Here is a 25399-nt window from a genome sequence, read left to right as displayed (position 1 = left end):
AAAAGAAAAAGAAAAAAGCGGGAAACAAGAAACTAACACTGAAACCATGGGAATGAACCTATTGGAGCTGATGGGTGTTGATTCGAATCCAGCAATATCAAGATTAACACGACAAGCGCATATCACGTGTTGTCCAAGGTCTTTGTAGATTGTTTGGCTTTAAGAACGAAATCAGACACTTGGCTCCTTTGTTTCCTTTTTTTTTTTTAAAAAAAAAAAAAGTCCAGACAGTCACGTCATAAAGCACGTCCATCTGATTGCGTTTTCCATACCATACGTGTTCCCTTTCGCCTTGACGTAAACAAAATACGTTCTCTTGTATACACCCTTTCTATCAACGTTGAGGTTGAGTTGATTTTGAGTTTAACGTCCTTTTCAGTAGCGAGGATATATGAGACGGGACCCACTGATTAACGTGGAATCCGAACCACATGAGCTCCCGCCGGGAATCGAACGCGGGTCTCCCTGCCAAAAGCATGTACGCTAACCGCTTAGCCACGAAGGAGCTCTTCCTATTAGTGTATTCGTCTCCAAAATACTAGGTTTCTTTATTGCCACGAGTGTATAGTCAAGTGCTCCGATAGCACCCGGAAATGTATATTGTTCTTGCCACTCTGCCTTTGCTGTTTGCACATTACGCACACTTCTGGAAACAATCCATTTTCAGATTTCGCAATAATCGCATCCATTACACTCTTAGTAGTCATAGACACAGTACCTTGAGCCACAACAAAATCCCCTGACATTCCGACCTGGAATCTTGGATCACTCACGTAACGCAAGAAGGCCCGCATCTTTTCTTCATTACGAAGTGCACCACCCCGAATTTCGGTTGACTCTCCTAAAAAGTGTTGTGCTAACCACTCTACATTTTCTTTCATGAACCTATAATGTTTTTTGTAATCTCCATTTGCAACATTTCTATGGTCTACAAGTTTTTCTACGTAGCAAAACAATCATATACTCTGCCATATTTCGCACGGAGTCATCTATTTATCTTGCTCCACAAATTTTGAGAAGTTACTAGCATCACAGAGGAGTCTTTGATTTTTATTGATATCAAACGCGGAGTAGTTACTCGGCTCGAGAATAGAGGTGTGGTTACTCCAAAGGGACAGGGTTTCTCCGAGGTTAGCCGAGACGACTAGTGCTCAGTTCTCTTTTTATTGATACCAATGTGAGTAACTACTACGAAATCGGGAATAATGAGTAACTTCTCCGTTTTATGGATCTCACCCATTACGTCATGAACGACTTTATCAATCATTGATTGGCCCGTGTTCAGTTACCATTGTATGCCTTCCGAGCAAACGTCTCATATAGCCTGCTGCTGAAAGGAACGTTAAAATCAACTCAACTCAGCCTTCCGAGCAAGATCACAAGTGTTTTCCGATTTGAGTAAAACTTAACACTATATATTAAAACACCAAACAACGAGACATGTTGTAACTTTACCAATTAACTTTAAAATGTTTGATTTGCTCTATTATCAATTAAAGAAAACACATACTTGATGTATTGGTGGCACTCCAGTTTTAGCCGCTTCTACAGCTTTACGAAACTGCTCTTCGAACGGATTAACATTCTGAAGATCCTGAAACAGCCCAACTTCTTCGCAGTTGCGTATAAACCGAGTTGGAGTTGGTGTCTGGTCAGCTAAAAATTATATGGTACAAAATAAATATCATTAAATTATCTATAAAAATATATATATATATATATATATATATATATATATATATATATATATATATATATATATATATATATATATATACACCATAGTCACAGCAAGTAATTATTTTTCTTACGAATGAGGAATAACACGAAAAACGACAACAGAAATTGGAAAGTTTATTGCATGTACTACCGAGTGGTGCCACCAGATAGTGTATGTGAACAGAGCTGCGGGTCTGAAAGCATCCCGAATTTCAGTTACTAAGCGCCAATGGTCAAGAATGGAGGTCACGAATGGTGAACAACGTTTGTATATGAAAATATCCACTTCTCCGCGGCAAGAATGCACAGGAATGCCCACGTAGCTATATGAAGACCTAGGTACGCGAGTCATTTACTATCGAACAGTGGTGACTCCTTGAAACGTGGCAGTGTGTCGAATGGCGATCTTTGTCAGCGTAAAAGGATTTACGGGTGATGGTGGTAGAATAGCGCTTACGAGTTAATAGGGTTTACCACAGTTTGCGAGAGACCTGAATATGCGACAAGTTTGTGCAACATCAAATAACTGAAGTACAGAAAGAGACTCGCTGCGAAACATGTTACATCAACATGGAGAGTTTGCAGGAACAAGGCGGCGACACGGTGAATCACAGCCCGGGTCACCATCAAAACACACAGTTGGACAAAATCCTTCACCAACAGTTTATATCATTCTGTCGCATGACAATCACGATGTTCTTGTGTGCCTACCAGTGCGTGAAAAGAACACTGTGCATGTCCAGTATTACAGGTATTCTTTTGTGTCACAGTAGTGCCGTGCAGTACGCACCTAGCGACCAAAACTTTTGAACATTATCGTACACGATGACGTGACAACTAACACAAGAGACAATGTCAAGTGTTTTTTGCAGCGATGGAGATAGGAATGCTTCTACACCCGAGATATTCGTCCAATCTCAGTCCATATGATTATGATCTCATCCCCAAAGTGAAACAGCCATTGGGAAACCTTTTGCTAACAAAACGGACATTTTACCAGAACACGGAAAATTACGGTATGAGATGGGTGACGACAACGAATTGCATGTAGCAGAAAGTATTCAGCGCCCTCCCCATTGCTGGCAATGTGCAGTTGATGAACTCGGAAACTATTCCGAAAGCTGCCACACACCGTGAATAACCCGGGCGATCTGTACTTTGACGAATTTGCAACCACGAGTAAGTAGTTTTGTAACATTTGCACATGAAATAATAAACCAATGTTGCCCAGTTACCTGTATTCCGCTTCTTTCCTGCGAGGGCCTATTCATCAAGCCTTCCTTTGGTGGCACTATTCGATAGTACATGCCATATACTAACCAAAGTCTATAGTCCATTTCTCGTTATCTCCCATTCGCGAGAGAAAAAAGTTACCACAACTTATCCATCTATGGAAAACATGTTCATATTGAATCAATTTTAGTACTACATATATCGCTCTTCATTACAGGGTGGGGCCGCGGTGGCTCAGTGGTAGAGCTCTCTGGTGCTAGGGGTCCCGGGTTCAAACCCTGCTCCCGCCAAGTGAACTTTGTGGTGGACAAACACCGTGTGCGTGGGTTTTCTCGGGGTTCTCCCGTTTCCTCCCACTTTCTTCATTCCACCATTTCATTCATCTCTCATCTTCACCGTCTCCTTTAGCCTAACCGGCATAACCGTGGGACGTAAAACTCAAAAATTTCATTTCATTTTTCTTCATTACAGGGTGACCAATTTCTTGATTACCTCGTAACTTGTAAACTAAGAGATAAAAAACGATAAAACTGTATCACGTATATATATACAGGGTGGACAGTTTATCTTGGTACGCCCTTGTAACTTTTTAAACTAATGAACAAAAAAACGCTGAAATTGTGTACCACGCAAATATCGGCGGGGGGCGGGGGGCATTGTTTGGCATACTCTGTGACACTACACGGTTAATAGTATTGTCAACCCAACATAAAGTTGTAGTTATTCAAATAGCACTATATCAGATATATCACTATATTAAATAGCACTATACCAATAGTGCGGGCAGACATTCACGCCACTCCAGTGTCAACGACATTATCATGAGGGCACTAATTTCAGCAGGCGTTCCTTCTATATGTGAACCGTTGGGATGCAGTCGTGCAGATGGCAAGAGGCCAGATGGTATGACCCTAATACCGTGGAAGAAAGGAAAAACACTTCTATGGGATTTTACTTGTTCCGACACTTTCGCCCCATCAAATTTACATTCTTCCTCAGCACAAGCTGGCAACGTGGCTGCTCGCCGAGAAACAGAAAAACGCAGGAAGTATAGCAATTTACTCGACAAATATCATTTTGTCGCTATAGCTATTGAATCGGGTGGTTCATGGGGTCCCGAAGGCCTTAACTTTATAAAAGAAGTTGGTCACCGCATTTCTTTATCGTCAGGAGATGCTAGAGCAACCTCTTTTCTACTGCAACGCATCAGCATGGCAGTACAAAGAGGGAACGTTGCATCAGTTTTGGGAACGCTACCCTCTGGTAAGGAACTGGAGGAGATCTTTTGTCTGTAATCTCGGCGAAGGTTTGAGGATGCTGTTGCGAGGCTTATCACAATAACGTGTCAAAAAAAGACGATTAATGATGTTTGCGTAACATGAGATAATCATGCTATATGTCACATACTCAATCAGATAACCCACACAAGAAGAATTCGGAAGTTTCCAGATCTTTTCAATGCAGTTCTTTTTCATTTGTGTGCGCGTCTGGGTAGTGTAGTGTTGGAGAAACAGAAGTGGATTTTGAGTAATTTCAGTTTTTAAGCGAAGTGTTTTTAAATCAAATAATGGGACTGATTTGTGCATTTACAATTATCATAAGATTTTCTTTTCTTTTTAATGTAACTGTTTTTCGTTTGTATAGCCTATGTGTAATTACCCAAATGTAGTGTTGAGATATCCGATATACCCATTCTTAGATAGCTCTCAAACAATGTTAATTATATCAGCTTATTATATTTTCCAAATCTATATGTAAAATAAAAACCTACAATACGACACTTCTCATGTAGTGTTGCAAACTAGGACGCTACAGTATCAAACACAACCAAATTTTGGAGGGTTCTACAATAGTAATATCGCAAATGAGACGGACAGGGTAATAAGACATCTAAAGTACCTTAATATCGATTACTGTGGTCAACAATGACGTATTTTGAAGAAGTAGAAAGTAAGTTACAAAGAACTGAAGATTTGACTTTTTTCAAAGGACTTTATTTTGAAGAAGTTTTTAAATAAACCACATCGAATTACGTACATGGTTTCTCATATATATAAAGAACATAATGCCGTTCACAGCAATTGGTATCTCGAACTATTTAAAAGATATGAAGCGCTTAAAATGGCGTGTTTCTATAATTTTTTAAAACAATTTTTTATTTACGTTGCTTCTATAATATTACCGCACTATTTTTTGGTAGGTGAAATTACAATACGTTTTCGGAATTACGTAATTTTAAGCAGTGTTGCAAACTTTAACAGTTTTTACCATAAATCCAGAAGTGTTGAGATATCGAATTGCTGTAAATGGAAATGTGATTTTCACACCTATTGAAAATCATTTATGCAATTGGATGAAATGCTTATCTAAGCAGTTTTTCGAAATTCAACCTTTTGAAAAAAGTCAAATTTTCATGTCTTTTAACTTTCTTCGTATTCATTCGAAATCCATTATATCATGATAGTAATATAGACACTAAAGTACTATTGATGTGAATTAAGGTCACAAAAATTTGGATGTTTGTTATACCAGCGTCCAGAATAATAAATGTAAGTTTGAATCCAGATCTGAATAACTTCTTCCGCAGAATTTGAACTAAATTCCCTGACCTAACAAACTCTCGACAAGTGTGCAAGCTTATTCATGAAGTACATAAATTAGTAGCACCTCTTTCTGAAATAGCTTTAAAAACTTAATGCTTAAAAATGAAATCAAATCTTTTTAAGTTTTACGTCCCACAATTATGCCGGTTAGGCTAAAGGAGACGGTGATGATGAGAAATGATTGAAAGGTGGCATGAAGAAAGTGGGAAAAAACTGGAAAACCCCGAGAAAACTTACGAGCGCGGTGTTTGTCCACCACAAACTTAATGCTTACGTGGTAATGATGTATGTACTAGAAAATGCAACTAGTTAAGAGTTTTCGAAACAGAATCTTTTACACATTGCAGTATCACTTTACATTTCGTCCTAACTTTCGATCTCGTTTCTGAAGCTCTGAGATTTTTTATTATTAATTTCATTGCTGGACGCCTTTTCACCCGCTGGGATCAAGGTCAATCAGTAAGTTTCAACAAAAATGCAGTGGAAACTCCATAAAAATATTACTCGCATATATCTTTTACTGATTGAAAAATAGGATCTACTTCCAAAATTACATTCTTTCTTACTTTTCTACTAAAAAATAAAAAAAGCACAACTTGAACCTGTTTTATTTTTACGAGGGTCGGTCAGAAAGTTAGTTGCACGCTTAAGAAAATTAAACAGGATAGAAATTTTACAATAACTTTATTTGTATCGTAAAGTTCCATTTACAATTTGCTTGTCAACGTAATCACCTCCGTTATTTAAGCATTTGTCGAGGCGTGGTACAAGTTTTTCTATGCCTTCTGGGAAGAAATCCCGTCCAATGCCCAATAACCATTCTTGGGCTGCAGCTTTCACCTCGACATACGAGTGGTATCGTCGCTTTGAAAGTTCTTTCATGGGACCAAACACATGGAAGTCACACAGTCAAAGATCTAAGCTATAAAAAGGGTGATCTCACACTTCCCACCTAAACTTTGTCAGATGTTCGCACGTTTGTTGTGCTGCACGTTGTACCACTTCGCGATAGCTTGACGTGGAACTGCATTTTCACCATACAGTTCATACAACTTCCGATAAATTTCAGTGCATTTACACCTTTTCGCCCACCGTGAAAGCCGCTACGTCACACGAAACAGCTACATGTCTGCAGTGTTGCCACACAATTTCATCAAAACATTTACGAAGGAGTGCAACTAACTTTCTGACTGACCCATGTATTTACTTATTTTTTTAATGTTTAAAAACTAGTAGTTTCCCCAAAATATGAGGCTCCTATGCGAAACTGTCTGCACGCCAGTGATATCTCTGGTGTCAGACTGGAGGCAGTGTTGCTAGCCTTAACTATTGCTCTGACTGTAAACTATTGGGAATTAGTTTGATAGGGGCATCTTGGGTTTATAGTATAGATTAAGAATATATAGATGTTTCACATAGGTTTTTGTACAACCTATAACTCTTAAATGTTTTGAAACCTGGATATTAGCGTTACTCACAGACTTTGTTTTTGCTTTATAATAAGGATATGGATGAGGAAAGAAGAAAATAAAGGGAAAAAGATTAGCACTAACACAACACTGGCACAGATTTACACTTTGTTTATTCTTGTACACATTTATTACTAGTTAGTGTTCCACACTGGTTAAAGTTCACTTGCGTTTTTCATTCATTTTAATGATATTGAGAGATGATGGTGCTTGTTTTTCCTTTCTCTCTCTTTCTCTAAAGTAATAGAAATGGAAACCACCTTCGCCTTCATTTTCTCTTTCCCTCGATTTGCTCCGCACTTCATTTCATGCACACTTTTGCATACTGCTTCTTAAGTGTAATTTTGTTCAATTTAATTCGTTATGTTAGTTTTGCATATTCCAGTGTGACGCTCTGCTGTCATTAGTGTCAGTCTAATCGGGTCATAGCCGCTTAAGAATTGGGTTTCGGTTTCCAAGGTGGTTTCTCCATATCAGTGTATCTTTAATGTTTAGAAACACTTCATGTAGTCTTTTCCCTTTTGCTCCGTTTTCCAGTCATTTTGAAACTAGTTAATTAACATACTGCATATATTTCCCCATCAATGGGTCCATGTTTTAATATTTATGTTAATATCATTATTTTTTAACGAATATATACACGCCTTTTTGACTATTTTAAGTGAAACCTCCGGCACACCTCATATTAACACTTCAAAAGTTGTATATTGAAATGACTGACATTGTTAATGTTACTCTATTTACAATTTGCTTCTGAATTCTGTTCATTTATTTATTTTATTTCTATACTTTCTATTATCCATTAGTCCACATACCAGTTCCATATTGTACTAACATTACAGATTATGTGCACAATATATTTTTTCCAAGTTTCACATTTTTTAAACACATTATCTTTCTCTTCTCATGTCTGTGTTTGGTATGATTTGAAAGGTTTGAAAGCATAGTATATAATAAAAAGGAAAAAAGTTCCCATCTTTTTTGTTATTCTTGTATAACACCCTGAAATTGCAATTTCTTCACTTTATAGCAAACGTGACTCAATCCGGTGATTTTTCAAGGAGCTGTAACATGTTGGAAATCACCCAAGATCAAAAATATTTTATTGTGGCACAATGGCGATGCACATCTTTAACATATATATATATATATATATATATATATATATATATATATATATATATATATATATATATATATATATATATATTTCATACAAATTCAATGGCGAACAGGCAACCCCTGTATGATTTGGAATGAAATGGGTCTACAGTGTTTCATCACCTTGTGGAAAAGAAATTACAGTATATACAGCTTTAATATGCAAGTACCCAGTACTTCCGAAAAATCGACACTGATCTTTTACAAAAAGTAAATACACTAATCTCTTAGCCAATACATACAGCAATATTACATTTTCTTAGCACTCTCTCCAGCAAATTTGCGCTTTAATATTCTATACTCAGACACAATAAATATAGCGTTGAGCCTAATTCATTTCACCTTGCTTTTCTGTAGTTTTGTTTTATCTAAATTAGTTTAGATAAAGAATCGGATTCTACACATACGAAGTTGAGAGTTAACTATTGGAGAAATATTAATACAAGTGAATATGTGTATCAATTTAGCCCTTAACTCACTCGTTAGTGACAAAGTATTTTTTTTCATCTATTCTTCCGGAACTTCATAGTTCATTGGTGTTTCTGACAATTTCTTCAATAACTGTAAATGTAGAACGAGAATTTTGCAAGCTTATTATTAAAAGTAACATAAGTCAGTACCATGATTCAAATAAAGGCTTGGAATTTCTATGTATCTAAGAGTCTGTACCATGGGATAAAGTTCTGTGGCAATTTTCCTGGATTTAGAGAAAAACGGAAGAAATTTTAAGGTAGAGAAATTATTACACTTATATACCAGATCTATTTTGGATTACGTGGTTATACAGTGTATGTACCTTTACGGATATAGAGGACTAATGAATTCTTAAAATATATGATACAGAACTTTTCTGGGTATGAAGAACATTTGTAAGGCTGACAATTTGCAAAATCAAAGAATGAGGGAAATTAACTTGACAATTCGTTAGCATTTAACTTACAGCTACACATGAAAAGTCGATATATCTACTGGAAAATATAAGGTAAAACGTACTCACCATTCGGGACAAGTCACAGGAGGCCTAGAGCTTTGGGTGTATTAGAATGAGAGTAGTACAGAAGAAGTGAACTGGCAGGGAGACAGACCAACTATGCCACCGCGGCTCGATTATTGGGGGAAGTAATGTTTACTTGCAACGTCAGGGAGGTTGTATTTGAAAAATATTGTTATGTTGGAGAGATCAACGATTCTTCCTACCACAAACTTTCAATAATCTTACAATCGCATAATTTATCAATAATAATACACAGTTTCAGACTTCATATTTCTAAGATGCAGATATACGTTTTGCACTCATTCCCTTGATATTTTGTTTCTAGATTATAAGATGACATTTTGTATGACGAACATTCATACTTCTGATTCACATAAATTATATAAATCATAGAAGAAGAAAAGCTTAATTGTTTCATCATTATATTCCTATGGTTTCCAAATTTGCAAACTAAACCTATCTGTTATAGTGAAGCAAAATAATAATAATAATAATAATAATAATAATAATAATAATAATAATAATAATAATAATAATAATAATAATAATAATAATAATAATAAAAATTAAATAACTGTCCTCACGTAATATGAGTCTTCATAACATCAACTTACCAACAAATACATTTGTCTTCTGGCCATTTTCCAGGTTTAATATCATATCATGTTTCTTTTTGTGGACTGTTAAGTGATCTTCGTTGGTGAATGTCTGAAAAGATAAGGTTCTTTTCGATAATACTATACATGAAATTCAGAAGCAGAAAACACACACAAAGATTCACCTTCCAATACAAAACAGTTTGATATGCAAACTAGAATAAAGTTAAAGTACACAAATTGAATCACATTAATGTTTAAATAGTTACACTGAGAAGGAAGAATTGTTCTCGAATTGCTTCAAAGCTGTAAGCTACAAATTGCAACTAAGACTGGAAATTTGCGCTTTAATATTCCATACTCAGACACAATAAATATAGCGTTCAGCCTAATTCATTTCACCTTGCTTTTTTGTAGTTTTGATTGATCTAAATTAGTTTAGATAAAGAATCGGATTCTACACATACGAAGTTGAGAGTTAACTATTGGAGAAATATTAATACAAGTGAATATGTGTATCAATTTAGCCCTTAATTTCATCCTTTTGAATCACTAGGTATTAAAGTGGCCATCTTACTGTTGCCCTACTGGCTTAATAATCCTGTTCTAGCTACCTTACTCAACTAACTAAAACCTGTGTTCGGGTAGAAGACAGACAAGAAATAATACGGCAGTTGTAAAAGAAAAATAATCCAATAAAAGTAATTGAGTACTTTCGTACTGTGATTATCAGACATTATTTTTAAGGTAAGACAAAATAACAAACTGATATTTCTTGTTTAGACTGAACGCTTTCATTCATTCAGCAATGTAAATAATGTTAAATGTAACAGTCAGTACTGTCAGCAACGTAACAGTGTAAAGCCTATGTAATAATCGTTAATAGTCATTAATCCATACGCTAATAAAGGAGTTATCAGATTTTGTACACACATAGATCTTCATCAAGTCTAATCGAATGCGAAACTCATTTTTCAATATTTGGCTCGAGGGGGGAGGGTTGAAAAATGTATGCGAAAACGCATGCATATTTCTCGCGATTTCTACAAACGCTTTACATGTATGCAACCAACACTGTGTTATGATTGTGCGGGCTTAAATTTCAGTATAAGATCAATACAAGGAAATGGAATAAAGAGATTTACCTTCGCTTTTAATCCTGGTTTTGAATTCAGACTCGGTAATAGCAGTCCTTACAGCTAGTATGTTATATAAAAAGAGTAAGACTGAGTCACTCAACCTTACGCACGTCATACTATTACAGCTACAAACGTGAAATTTGGAAAAACTTCTTTTGTCACGGAAGCGCAGGATAAGAAAGGATTAGAGTGTCTCGTGAATCCCTGAAGATAGGGAGATGGAACTCGACATATCGGAACACATGCTTCACAAACGCACTTTTCACTCAGAAAATGACCAATGTGAGGATTCGTTTGGTTTAAGTTGAAATTTGCTACATAATTATCATTAAAAATAAAGGGATAAGTGTTACAGCGTTTTCCAAAATTCTGCTCTTAAAGCGGAAAATGGGAAAATTTCAATAATATTTGAATTTCAATTCTCTACTCACAAAATGCCTGATGTAAGGATTCGCTAACTCGGAGACGTGAAAATTGGTATAGGGTTGATCAAATTAAACCCTTCATTGACTATTAGAATATGGAGCAATATGGAGTCATGAAATGGAAGTGTGGTTGTAACGCTATCATGACATGTCCTTGTTCATGTACAGCAGAAAATTCGTTGTGATGTATGCTTTTTGTAACAAATAAAACACAGTTCTGACAAGAGCAGAATGAAATATATTAAAAACTATACTTATAATGTGTTACAGTTTCAAGGACCTAACGTCCTCTTCATCAGACACGAACATTGAGAAAAGACAGGTGACAGTAGATCTTATATACACGAGAAAGTGAAAGGCCACGCCCTTTCTTCTCTCTCATTGGTCGGAGGGAACCAATGAGGATAAAGGCAATTCCGCGCCAACAGAAAAATATAATGAGCCCTTTCACTTTTTCTAACAGTTCTTTAAACAGATGACATACAAAGAAAAGTAAATAACAAATAGAAAATATTAAATAAAAATAAATAACTAAATATATATGCCTAAACAATCCTGCAAAAGAATAGCATATGGACAGGGAATAGAAATCAACTGGAGAAATATGTTGAAAGTATAGAAGACCAAGAGAAAGGCATAAGGTTAGAATTAGAAGTTGAAGAAAATAACTCTATCAATTTACATGGATATGAAGATAGAGAAGCAAGGTGAGAAAGTGACTACCAGTTGGTATCAGAAACCCTTGTTGGGCAGGTATTTATTGCCACTGGAGAAGTGATGTAGACAAAGCAATTAAGAAGAATTTCATTAGGAACATGGAAAGGAAGATAGGCAACATCAACAGCGAGGAAGAGGGAAAGAAAAAAGATTTGGAAAAATTCTGCAAACAATTGAACAATAATGGATATAGGATAGAGCAGTTTAGGAGAAAGAGAAAAGAAGATAATATGGATAGGAAAGACGAGGAAGACAAGAAGTGGTATGGAATTCAGTGCATAGGCGAAAAGACCAAAGGGCTGAAGAAGTTATTAAGAAAAGGTGGTGTGAAGACTTATAGAAAAGGAGGAGAAACTTTGTTGAAGTGCATAAAGAAGAAAAGGAAAAGGAAGGAAAATCATATAGAGGAGCAGGAAGAAGGAGTAATATATGAAGTGAAGTGTAGTGAGTGTGACATGAAATACATAGGGGAGACAGGGAAAAGGCTTATGGACAAATTAAAACAACATAAGGATGATGTTAGACTGAAAAGAGATAATAACGCTATATACAAACATGTGAAGGAAACGGGACATAAAATAGACTGGGAAGCGGCTAGGGGTTTAGAGAGAGAACAGGAAGATTATTAGAAAGTGGAAAGAGGCTAGAAGAATAAAAAGAGAACAAGAGGAGAACTTAATGAATTGGACAAGCGGTGTGAATATACACGAGCAATGGGAGAAATTGTTGGATGTGATAGAAAAGGAACAAGAAAAGTGCATATAGGCTATTAATATTTATTTATTTATTTAAAAAAGTTTTGATATATACCTATATTTAGTTATTTATTTTTATTTAATATTTTCTATTTGTTATTTACTTTTCTTTGTATGTCATCTGTTTAAAGAACTGTTAGAAAAAGTGAAAGGGCTCATTATATTTTTCTGTTGGCGCGGAATTGCCTTTATTCTCATTGGTTCCCTCCGACCAATGAGAGAGAAGAAAGGGCGTGGCCTTTCACTTTCTCGTGTATATAAGATCTGCTGTCACCTGTCTTTTCTCAATGTTTGTGTCTGATGAAGAGGACGTTAGGTCCTTGAAACTGTAACACATTGTAAGTATAGTTTTTAATATATTTCATTCTGCTCTGGTCAGAACTGTGTTTTATTTGTTACTCTACTTATCCAGAGCCATGGAGTTTGTTCATTATGCTTTTTGTCATTGCAGGAATAACCATTTTAAAATGCCGTTCCGATCCATAAACCGTCCAAACGTACTTTACAACTACCTTAAACTAGGGACATGAAACTTGACATACTGCACGCAACTCATTCTTAGTCACTTAGTGTGATTAAATTATATTGTAAATGTGTAACATAATATAAATAAATAAAATATAATATATTATCAATATTAAGTATGTTAAATTACGTTAAAATACACATCTGGTTTCATAGTTATCAGAAGTTAAGGAATATCTAAGTAGATATTAGCTTAACCTTAATATTATTATTCTATTACTTATATGCATATGTATGTATATGAAAGTGTTAAATCCAATTGATACTCTACTTACAGCTTTTATATACAAGTATATATATATATATATATATATATATATATATATATATATATATATATATTGTAAGGATCCCCACATCACGACTAAAGGACATGTCAACACAACACGTGTTATTGATTGTAAACAGTGTAGCAGACGAGAAGCCGACATGAAAGACACCGAGGAAAGCCGAAAGAAAAAGGACCTCACGAAAGGACCCAAAGAGGACACATAAAAGCCCAACCACCGAGGGACCTGGCATCAGTCGGCCAACAGATCGTAGTCTATCCTAAACCCTGGAGGCTAAGGGGTCATCCTAACCATAACTAATCCCTGGAGGCTGCTATGAAGCTAAGGGGATCAACTTAAACACCATACCTCGTGAGGGCTGCTATGAGCGGAGGTTTCCTAGAACCGAATCCTTGAGAACCCTGGAGGTTGCTATGAAGCTAAGTGGTTACCCGTACGGAAATTATATCCTGGAAACCTTGGTCATTATAGAGACACGTTATTGCTAGAACTTTTATAAACACAAAAGACTTAATTTTATAATAAAATTGAAGGAATAAATTCTCGGTTCATTATTGACTCTACGTATGTCATTAAATGGTCATAGGCACCGTTGTTTTGTACGGGGCGCTCTTTTTATTAACTTTTTAGCAGGCACTGATAAGGTCAGTATCAAAATCCATCCATCCATTAGTATCAAAATTTAATCCTTCTATGACGACTACTCAACCTAATTCTTAAGAATATCAGAGCACGACTCAAGAACCAAAGACCGTTCACCACCACGAGCAAAATCCTCCACAAAATGACTTATCTACCTTGGCCAATAAAATGACAGAATTATCGCTGGTCAGCGCAGACAAGTTATAGAAACCAACCGAAGAACAGAAATCAGGGAAACAGAAAGAGAAATAACAATAATAACGGAAAGAAGAAAGGGTACAATCTCAGAACTGTCAGCAGGCTACATCCACGGAAGATCAAATTGCGATATGCCGGAAGCGGGGACACGGTGCATCCGTTTGTTATAAGCGTCCAAAGAACGTGTAAGGCTGCCCCTTGGCATAGGGGCCGACAGCCATCAACTTCCGGAACATTAAGACCTAGAAGAAACTAGCAAGCACAATAACATAAATTACGAAATTTCTGTGATAAAAGAGAAATGAGGACAATTTGCAGAAAAAAGGGAAAACATTGCCCTAGAGGACGAAAATAACAGGTAACATTTAACAATTAAAACTAAATCAGGACCTCAGAATCCAATAATTGACACCGGTAGCACGATATCCGTCTGGCCGTCCAATTCCTTGCCCCCTGGCATGAGTCTAATTCCATTCCAGACGATAGTAAAAGGAATTTCAGGAAACAATATTTGTTTAAATCAAATAGCACTGATAAAATTTTAAATAGGTCAAACAACATTTACTCATTACTTTCGAGTAATCGACAGGACAATGACAATTATAGGAATTGACTTTCTCCAACGCTCGCATTCCACCATTGACAAACAAGAATATAATGTATTTAAACGTCCACGGAAGCCACAGCTACCAGCTGAGAGCAAAAAAAAATACGCTGTCAGCTTTTACAACTCAGATAGTATCGCAGACAGACCAAAATTGTTTGTACGTGACTATGCAAATAATTTTACCTCCACGCTAACATACGTTCACTCAAGTAGCAGGAAAGAAAAAAACAACTGATGCGGAATTCTTGTATATATCATTGCTTCCTGGAATACTCGAGAAACATAGGTTAAATACTCTCGACCAGAAGATTTTAATATCAAATCCTAATAGTAATAACGTCATTATAAAAAGGAATACCCCAGTGGCGGTTCTTGAGGAAGGGCACGAAATTTCTTTTAACACCTTAGAAGAACCAAATTTTCTAGAAAAGCGTACCAGTTTAAGACAAAAGAAGAAACTGAAGAACGCCTAAAATACACAGAGAAACTTCTCAATAAAGAGCTCTTTGACGTCAACCCCAACTTAAACAAAAAGCAAAAACAAGCAGTTTATGAATTATTGTTCAAGTATAGGGATGTTTTTACGTATGCCCCTGACGACATCAGATATTTTAGGGGATATGTTCATAAAATAAGGATTTTTAAGTCTGCTGCATTTCACGACCATTCCTACCAATTTCATTACATATCAGGGACCAAATAGACAAACAGATTCAAGAGCTTATCAAGGCAAAAATAATTAGACCACAGACAATGAATACTGTTCTTCACTTCTGGTGCTCCAGAAACCTAACACGCAAGAATTCCGGATAGTTCTTAATCTGCAGAAGTGTAACAGTTATACCAAGTATTTATCGGTGTCATTTCAATCAACAGAGGATGTTCTAAACTCTATAAAGGGGAAAACCTTCATAACAACCATTGATCTTTCTAGTTCATACTTCCAAATTTTGCTGCATCCCAAGAGCCAAAAATATATGACCTTTGAGCTCAATCATAACAGAAAATCATACGAATTTTTGAGGTGGACAATGGGGCACAAAACGAGTTTTCAAAGTTGCAGTGTCGCGACGAGGATGATTTTGAAAGGACTACCCGATAGGATTACAAGCTTTGCGGATGATCTTGTCAGCAGCGCATATAGCTTTCCACAGCACTTGCACGATTTAGAATTACTATTTCAGAAGCTTGGAAAACACGATTTTCGGGCATCACAAAAGAAGACACACATAGGTTACTATGAGCTTAACGTATTACGACACCATGTTAGCGGAGAATCCATTAAAATATCTCCAAAGATAATAGTCAAGAAAATACAAAATTTGGAGAGACCGACTACAAAGCGAATTCTCAAAAGTTTTATCGAATTATGTTCATATCTTAGAGCGCATGTCAAAGATGTTACGATAAAAATCGAGCCTTTCCAGCAATTAGTAACCTCTAAATCAAAATTTAAATTGACAGAGAAGAATGATGTTCTTTTTGAACAATTGAAAGTGGACATACTAAAGGCTCTTTCACTCGCTCATTTCGACGATTCGCTAGAAATCCGCGTCTATAGCGACAGTAGTCAAATGCAAATAGCTGGAATACTCGGTTGCTATGACCCAAAAACCGACACTGAGAAGGTGGTTGCTTACTGCTCTCGTAGATTGACGAAAAGTGAACAGAAAGCTAGTATTCGTCAAAAAGAATTATACGCGCTCATATATACTTTGCGGAAATTACGCTATATTTTGCTAAATAGAAGATTCAATCTATATGTAGACGCAAAGTGCATAGCGACGATGAACACACAACCGGATATGGTCGGAAAATATACCAGATACAAACTATTCCTGGCCCATTATGATTTCAATATACAGTATTTACCAGGGTCCAAACATCCAGCAGATATAATTAATAGGCTCGAACAAACACAAGATATCAAGAAGAAGAAAAAAGCGACGAAAAAGGCGAAGATTATCATGCCTTTAGATCCATAGCCTTCAAGGTAATACTTTAGAGGTAGAAAATAACAACCTTCTCCCAACATCGCAAGAGGGCAACGTAAGGACGACAATTACAAGAATATCATTTCTGTTTTAGAAGGGAAAAAACCGGACAAGATCCCTACAGTTAAATCAGCAGGATTTTTTGTCTTAAAAACGGCATATTATATAGAAAACAAAACCATCCTGATTATGGTTTATTATATCTTCTATGCATACCCAAATCGTTAGCCAACTTGTGGTTCACAACCTTCCAACCCCAAGCAACTGGCCCACATTTCGGTTTCTCAAAATCGTATAAAACAGTCATACAGATTTTATATGCCGCATCTCAAACTATCTTGCTCACAAAAAACTGGCAACGTCTAAAGAAGCTACCACAAAAGAAACCGGCCGAACTACTACATCACCCGGTGGGAGAGAGAGCAATAACATGAGTATATGACGAACTCGGGTCCTTCCCAAGTAAAGAAGGAAGAAATAAATACATATTAGTAGCCACAGAATTAGCTACACGTTATGTTATTGTAAAAACAATGACGCAATAAACGCGAAAATATAGAGAAATTTCTGGAATAGGATATCATTCTCATATTCGGAGCATTTACAACGCTGTATTGGAACCAATATCCAGTACATGGAGCGGCTCGTTTGCAACATTTAGCGCAGAAATACGATTTTACCTATAAGTACTCACCCGCATATAATCATGCTTCAATAGGATTAGTAGAGCTAACAAACAAAATTATACAAAATTGTCTCAAATTTTTTGTACAAGAACACTATACGGATTGGGAGAGATGGTTACCGCACGTTATTTTTCGCATCAATACTTACGCACAAGGAGGGGCCAAATATTTAGCAAGCTTCTTATTATTCGGATACCAAGCTAGGATCCCGACAGAATGTACACTCGAATCAAAACAACATATACAAGTTAAGAGATAAATTAGCAGCCATCAGGAAGAGGAAGTAAAAAATAACCTGGAACAAGTATATAACAGACAAAAGCAGTTTTATGACAGACAACTTATACTCCAGGGGACCTTGTTTTAGTATACTACCATACAAGAACAATTGGTTTACTTCAACACTTTACTATTCACTACGAAGGGCTAGCACGAATTGTGGAGAAGCTGAATTCAAATTTATATCGAGTCGAATTACCATCTAAATTCAATCACAGAATTCAGGAAATCGCGGTGGACCGTTTAAAACCATTTTACGAGTACCACACTGAGGAAATAAAACTATAAAATTTGAATGGAACCTAAGATTAGAAAAAAAAACAACTAACGGTACTCACCTAATAAATGCTAAAGAGGATGCTTCTTTTTCCGGCTATGACCGTCTTATTAATCCAAACGATTATTTCGCTCCTTCTTCGATCCTGAGCGATTCTTTTATATTCAAATGATTTTTTCTATTAATCTATTCAATTTTGACTCCCGTATTTTTTTTAAATATTTGAGGCCGTATATGAATTTTTTTCTATTTTCTTTACTCTATTCCTTTTCAAGATTCTATTAGCTGTTTGTTCACTTCAACCATTTTCGACTAAATGAATTATATTTTCTTTTCTCTCCGTAGGATGAATCAAATAGTCAGCTCAGCGATTTACATGTGCATACTTTTAAGTTCTACAACATGTGACAATGAACTCATATTCATCCAGCTGGGACTTACAGTCGCTAGATATAAACCGATCATCAATTATGATGACACCGAATTCGTACCCTATCGTCTACATTTAGACTTTTCTGCTGCACAGCTCAAAAATAAATCTTGTTCTGGATATAAACATTTAATTACTTTATCACATGAAAAAGAGGCAAATTTATTACTAAAATTAATACTATAATCCCATGTGATTTTAGGCAAGGATGCTCTCCTAGACATAAAAGAATGATATTGTCTTCTAATGGAACTTACGAATTTGGCACTTAGTGGCTTAATACGTATTTTTTCTCCTTATACAGGATGTTCCTAAAATCAGGCCCTGGATAACATTATACAGAGTGACTTGAAATTCACATTCTCTATTTTTTTCTTTTTTAAAAGAAAATTTTCCAAATCCTAAACCAACAATTATCATTTTTTAAAAAATCTAATAATAATTTATTCGTGCCTCATCTTTCATTAGCCCCGTTACAAAACAAAAACTTAACCAATTGGCTAATCCTATCTTCACCATTAGAAAGACTCAATTCACTGGCGCCTACTACTACTACTACGAAAGTGAGACTCAACCGATATAGACTATAAACACCAGATGTGACATAAAAAAAAAAAATAGTGAACTAGTATACATTTATCAATTACAGTGATGACACTTCTGCCCACTCTGGGGAAAATGATAGTGACTGCTTTGATCCTGCTTAGATGGGACGGAACTATAGTGTTATTACCACTACCCATATCAGTGTTATCACATCAGTCCGCTTTGCGCTGTTGAGAAGTAAAAATGACCACAGCTCTCTCTCTGTATACCGAAGAACAGCGATTTATTTGTGTGTGTGTGAGAGCAAGAGAGACAGAGAGTATATGAGCGGAAATTCATAGAAGACTTTCAGAACAATACGGGGACAATGTGTTGCCACAGGGAATTGTTTACCAGTGGATTGAACAGTTCAAAACTGATCGAACGAGCGTCAAAGATGTGAATAGAGCAGGGCGTCCAGTTACAACAATAATTGATAACATTATTGAACGATTCTGTGCCTTGATTCTATATGACTGTTGGTGAAGTGGCAACCCATATGCACATTAGTCGCATACTCATATCATGCATAACAAGCTTCACTTTCACAAAGTCTGTGCGAGGTGGGTTTCGAAAAACTAGATGAAGAGCACAAGCGAAACAGTGTGAGAATCTATCACCACCTACTGGACCGTTACGCTAACGAAGGTAAAGCGTTTCTCAGGCGAATCATCACTGGAGAAGAAACGTGGATTCATCACTTTGAACTAGAGAGCAAAGGACAGAGCACTGAATGGAAGCACCCCCGATCCCCCGTCAAGAAAAAACTCAAAAGTCAATCTTCTGCAGGAAAAGTGATGGTGATGCTGAAAGTGTTTTCAGACTCAGAAGGGCTAATCCTGGAACTTTAACTGGAAAAGAGGTCAACAATAAACAGAAAAAGGTATAGTGATATGCAGGTAAGCATGTTGAAGCCTGCAACTCGTAATAAACACAAACGTCAATTGTCGGAAGAGTTCTTGTGTTGCATGATAATCAGCTTCCACATTCCGCCGTCCACACCGCTTACTCTCCACATGCTGCGGTGTTTTATTATTATTATTATTATTATTATTTATTTTTAATAAATAAATGATCCCGAGACGAAATGTCAAAGTTTACAGTGGTGTCCGAAGGAATTGCCAAGACCAAAGAAAGCGTTCATGTCTAAATCAAAGGTGAAATGCATGCTTGCGTGCTTCTTTGACTGCATAATATTGTGCACAAAGAGTGGTTACCTCCAGAACAGACAGTAAACCAACATTGCTACAAACAAATTTTCGAAAGAAAGTGGGTTTGTCGTTTTCGTCGAGACATTGCTGACAACTGGACCCTGCATTGTCTGTTGGGTAGTTTTTAACATCAACATTCATTGCAGTGCTACCATAATCTCCCTCCATATTCACTCGACATGGCCCCGTGTGATTTCTTTTTATTTCCAAAAGTGAAAACAGTCGTTAAAGAACACCATTTTCTAACAGTACAGAATATCCAAACAGCTGTAACAAGGTCTTTTGGTGGTATACCAGCAGATGAGTTCCAGATATGCTACCAACAATGGAAACGCCAGTGGAGTAAGTGTGTGTGTGCAGGCACAACGGAATTACTTTAAAGATGATGCCATTATTGTTTGTTAAAAACGTTAGTTTTTTTTTTTTTTTCTAACCAGTCTCATTACTTTATTGTCCAACCTCCATTCCTGTATAAGAGGTTTCTAGACACACTTGTGATTAGCATATGCGTCTTCCCACAGAAGGTCCAGGTTCATTCCCGGTAGGAGCCCATGGTTCGGATCCCACATTATGCAGTAGGTCCACGTTTCATATAACTTGGTTGCTAAAAGGACGGTAAAGGCCAATAAATTAACCAACCACGAAATACCGTAAGTAAAAATAAATAAATAAATAAATAAATAAATAAATAAAATAAAGATATAATGAAATACTGAATAACCGAAAATACCGGAAGAAGACCAGCAAATTAAAATACGCAACAAAGATGACAAAATAAACGTAACTAGAAACTGTTAATATTATATATATTTAAATAAAGACGGAAGTCTGGAAAGAACAATTAAATCATTCTCTAAAATATTACAGTATGTCTTGAAACTGAAATAGTCCTTCCTTTTTAAGTGGACCAATTTCGTACAATATAGCTTTTCATATTCTATTTAAGAAACATAAACCATAATGTACAAGACGAAATCCTTATTTCGAGCTTGAGTTTCGTGTCCTTCGTCCTTACGCAACGCCAAACGTTCGTTGAAAATACAAAAGTACCGTATATTTAGAAAAGAAAAAGAAAAATGAAATGAAATTTTTGAGTTTTACGTCCCACGGTTATGCCGGCTAGGCTAAAGGAGACGGTGATGATGAGAACTGAATGAAATGGTAGAATGAAGAAAGTGTGAGGAAACAGGAGAACCCCGAGGAAACCCATGCACACGGTGGTTGTCCACCACGAAGTTCACATGGCAGGAGCATGGTTTAAAACCGGGACCCCATACAGCAGAGGTGAACGCTCTACCACTGAGCCACCGAGCCCCAAGAAAAAGAAAGAACTAACAATTGTACTCTGACAAAATGCATTTGTGTACATACAAGCAATACAATAAGATAATATACAAAAAATATAATATAGATCTATAATATACTTGTATGTAAATGTAAAGTAAAAAGGAAAGGTAGATTAGGTTCCCGTTTTAGCAAGAGAGAAAATAAAGAAAAAATCGATAAAAAATCAGATATACATTGGTATTTCCGTATTTCTATACGTTTCAAGATAAATATGTCAAGCGTATAATATCGTATTTCACATCACAGGATCGAAAACTTTCCTTCCCTTTTCCTGTCTCAGCATTTTGAATTTGTCCCCAACCCTTGAGATCAAATTTTCACATACAAATTCGTATTCAGATTTAGAGCATGTAAAAAAGTGACACTACTCAGAATTTCGTGATTTTATATGGTTTAGAAGAAATATATAATAATAGTCAAATTACTCTTACTCTCCATCTCTTCGGACTGATATTTCCAAAATTCCTGACAAGAAAGCGATATTTGTGAGTTTTGTACCAAAAATGATTCTTTACCAATTTTCTGGTCTTAATTAGCAACGGGTTAAAACAAAAAAACTAACAACTGACAAATTTCCCTTTTCCTTGTTCTTTCTTGGCGGAATTTTCAACGTTCACGAAAAAGAATGAGATTTCAATAATGAATATCAAACACTACCTCATAACGAATTTCACTTTCAGCAGTTTTGAAAGATATTTTCTTTTCATACGTCCACTATATTGAATTAGTCTCCCAGCTCTTCCAGACGAGGTTTCCAAATTCGTGAAAGTGAATAAGCTACTCGTATTCTTCCTCTTAGTAAGTCCTTGTAGTGTCACTTCCATCCTCCTACTCTCATTAATTACAAGCGCAAAACCTCAACTAAGAAATCTGATTTCATATTTCTGCATCTTCTTCCAACTGCAGGTTACGTTTAAAGCTCAGATGAGTATGATGTCTGAATCCGCCATCCGTAGATTATAGTGTGTATACAATGCCAAAATGACGCTGGGAAACGTGTACTGTGACATTAAATGATTTCGAAGGAGACTGCAGCTCGCGATGATACTGAAATGCCAGTAGCTAGCTTATGGTGTAAAGATGAAAAGCAGAAGACTCCCACACTAGAAGTGTCCCCAGTGCCCACGGCACACACCTGGAAGTGCCTGGTAGTTCGGGTGGCCTCATTGAAAGGACAATGAGTATTTCAAAAAGATAATGAGACGTAACACTTGGTTTCGGTTCCTAAAAAGTGGCTTGGAGATCATTTCCATCGAGTAATTTATCTCCATTATTTATATTACGACATAAATGCCTTGTTTTTCCGAGGGGGACCACGGAAATAAGTCTATGCTCTATGAATAAGCCACTAGTTTCTATGGCATACTCATGTTTGTTTTGCAGGACAGCAATATTCTGTTTTTTTTTTTTTTTCAGTGTAGTTTACTTGAAAACACATACCCAGAAAACTCAGAGGGACCTAGCTCATAGATTTAAGCTTTCCACGTCTCAATTCTTCTATTTACATTCAACACAAAATCTATATTTCCCTGAGGATTGTGCATGCAATATACTCATATTATTAATCTTGTTAAGAGAGAAGATCTATTTTTCTGTGAGAGCTTTGATAATTTCCTTTACCTCTACAATTCACTTTATTTATATTTTTCTATAGTACGAAACAAAATATCTGTATTTAACTCTACTCATCATACTTATCGCTAATACTGAACAAACACTTTACAAAATTTCGAAAATTACAAAAGTACATGTTACAATGTTGAAAATTGAGCAAAGTGAAAATATGAACAGAAAATGAAGATGGTGAGAACAACGGCAGTTTTTCTCGTTTTTTACGCTGCTATAAGAAAATACAGTTTTCTTTTCTATTTGTTCTCCTTAATTCGCCATTTCGGTGAAAATTAAATGCTGAATTTACTTTATAAATTATCCGTCAACAATGCATATTTCACAAATATTCGGACAGGAAGTAGTTTGAGATGTTTAAAGTCAAATAATGTTGCAACCTTTGGACTTTGAGACCTATGCTCTGTTAAACCAGAACAAATTATGTATCGTGGAAAAATGTCCATAAACTTCTAAATCCGTTGTTCTATTATTTCTACCTAGGTAGTTAGTCGGATTTTTTCTTTTTCTAATAAGCTGAATTTCAGTAATTTTGTGAATTTGAAAACTTATAACTTCGTCTTAAAAGAAAATAGCGCTGGATTCCATAGTTAATAAATCAAGATCTTATATAAATTTTAAGAATATTCCTGGTATAAGAACAACATACTTACAGCACCACATCCTGGAGCCAAACAAGCAAAAGGCTTATTGTTATCTTCCATATCAACATCACCTAAAATAATAATAATAATAAGCATTAAAAGTAGTTTTCTGCAACATACAAAGCTATAAGTTCCTGTACATTTAAGGAAATTATATTACTCAAGCGTATTTTATATCTGTGATAAGCAGCAAGCGAAAGAGCCCAGAGATGGAAACCAAGCTTGCAGTTTTAAGTAAATAAACACAGTATGTGTGATTTTCTTCAGAACCTCTATGCTCTGTCACAATATACTTTCACCTTTTTCCACTGTAACGTACCGTCGGTAAACAAACAAATAAATACACAAAAGCCAATATATTGGGAAACAAATTGCTTTTAAGACATTACAAGATTCCTTGCGATTATTTAAGAATGACCGTAGTTGATAACATTTCACAAGGATAATTTTCGCAAGTTCATGTCTACTGCAAACATTCTGCTAGCTTACGATACGTAAATAAGCATACACCGCACATACTTTCTTTAACAAACAAAAGTCAAAGAAATGGGTAGAGACTGCTCAGATATAGGAGAATGTTTAGTACTAGGTAGTAATATAAGTTTTGTTTTGGAGGATAACTCTGTTTATTGTGACTGTATTTTTTTTCTCGTCGTGAGCCATGAGCTTACTAAGTTTACTACATGAGTTTACTTATTCATCTAATAAAACATCTTCGCTGCTCCTCCTGTATCGGAAAGTACAAGATAGGCAAGACGGTATAGTTTCACGAGATATTTAGATAGGATGAACAATTACTAATATAAGAATTACATAATCATCTCCATTTGAAAATGGGAGAGATTTGTAAAACTATGAATACTATGACATATCTGTCTACGGAGAGTTTCTTATATGAATAATATCAAAAACGAGAAAACGAAATAGCAGTAAGTAATATTAGTATAACGGTAAATAGTTGACATGTGAAAACGAAATTTTCAGGTTCAAACTCAGTCGCTCATAGTTATTTTTTTTTTCTATTAAAATAGCAGCTTGCGATAAATGTCATTACATTTAACAGAACAGACCTTCCTTTAATATTTGTAAAAATTTATTTCATACGAAGGATATTACAAACAAAACAATAATGCGTCAGTACAACTCACCAGTATGATAAAAATGTGCTTTCTATTCACTAAATGTAAAAGGAATGATACTGAAACTTATTCAAATAATCCATAACTATTGATCTTCTGTAATACAAC

General features: G+C 35.9%; 1 protein-coding gene across 4 annotated transcripts in view; it reads right to left on the bottom strand.

The window, feature by feature from the left end:
* Positions 1–25399, bottom strand: part of LOC145668037 (cyclic AMP-dependent transcription factor ATF-2-like) — an 86994-nt gene that overhangs the window by 54794 nt on the left and 6801 nt on the right. For 3 of the 4 annotated variants that reach the window (XM_081735506.1, XM_081735507.1, XM_081735508.1), the window contains exons 2-4: positions 24162–24223; positions 9794–9887; positions 1511–1656 (exon numbers count right to left, since the gene is read on the bottom strand). In XM_081735506.1, coding sequence (XP_081591632.1) covers positions 1511–1656; positions 9794–9887; positions 24162–24212 — 291 coding nt within the window. In that variant the 5' untranslated portion in view covers positions 24213–24223. Of the gene's footprint in view, positions 1–1510; positions 1657–9793; positions 9888–24161; positions 24230–25399 lie in introns of those variants that run through there. The other variant, XM_081735509.1, reaches the window with a different exon arrangement.

The sequence above is a fragment of the Thermobia domestica genome, chromosome 13 (genome assembly GCF_964235325.1).
Source record: "Thermobia domestica chromosome 13, izTheDome1.hap1.1, whole genome shotgun sequence".
In the NCBI taxonomy this organism is placed as follows: domain Eukaryota; kingdom Metazoa; phylum Arthropoda; class Insecta; order Zygentoma; family Lepismatidae; genus Thermobia; species Thermobia domestica.
Note: the sequence above shows the minus strand (reverse complement) of the source record. Positions and strands in the feature narration are given on the sequence as shown.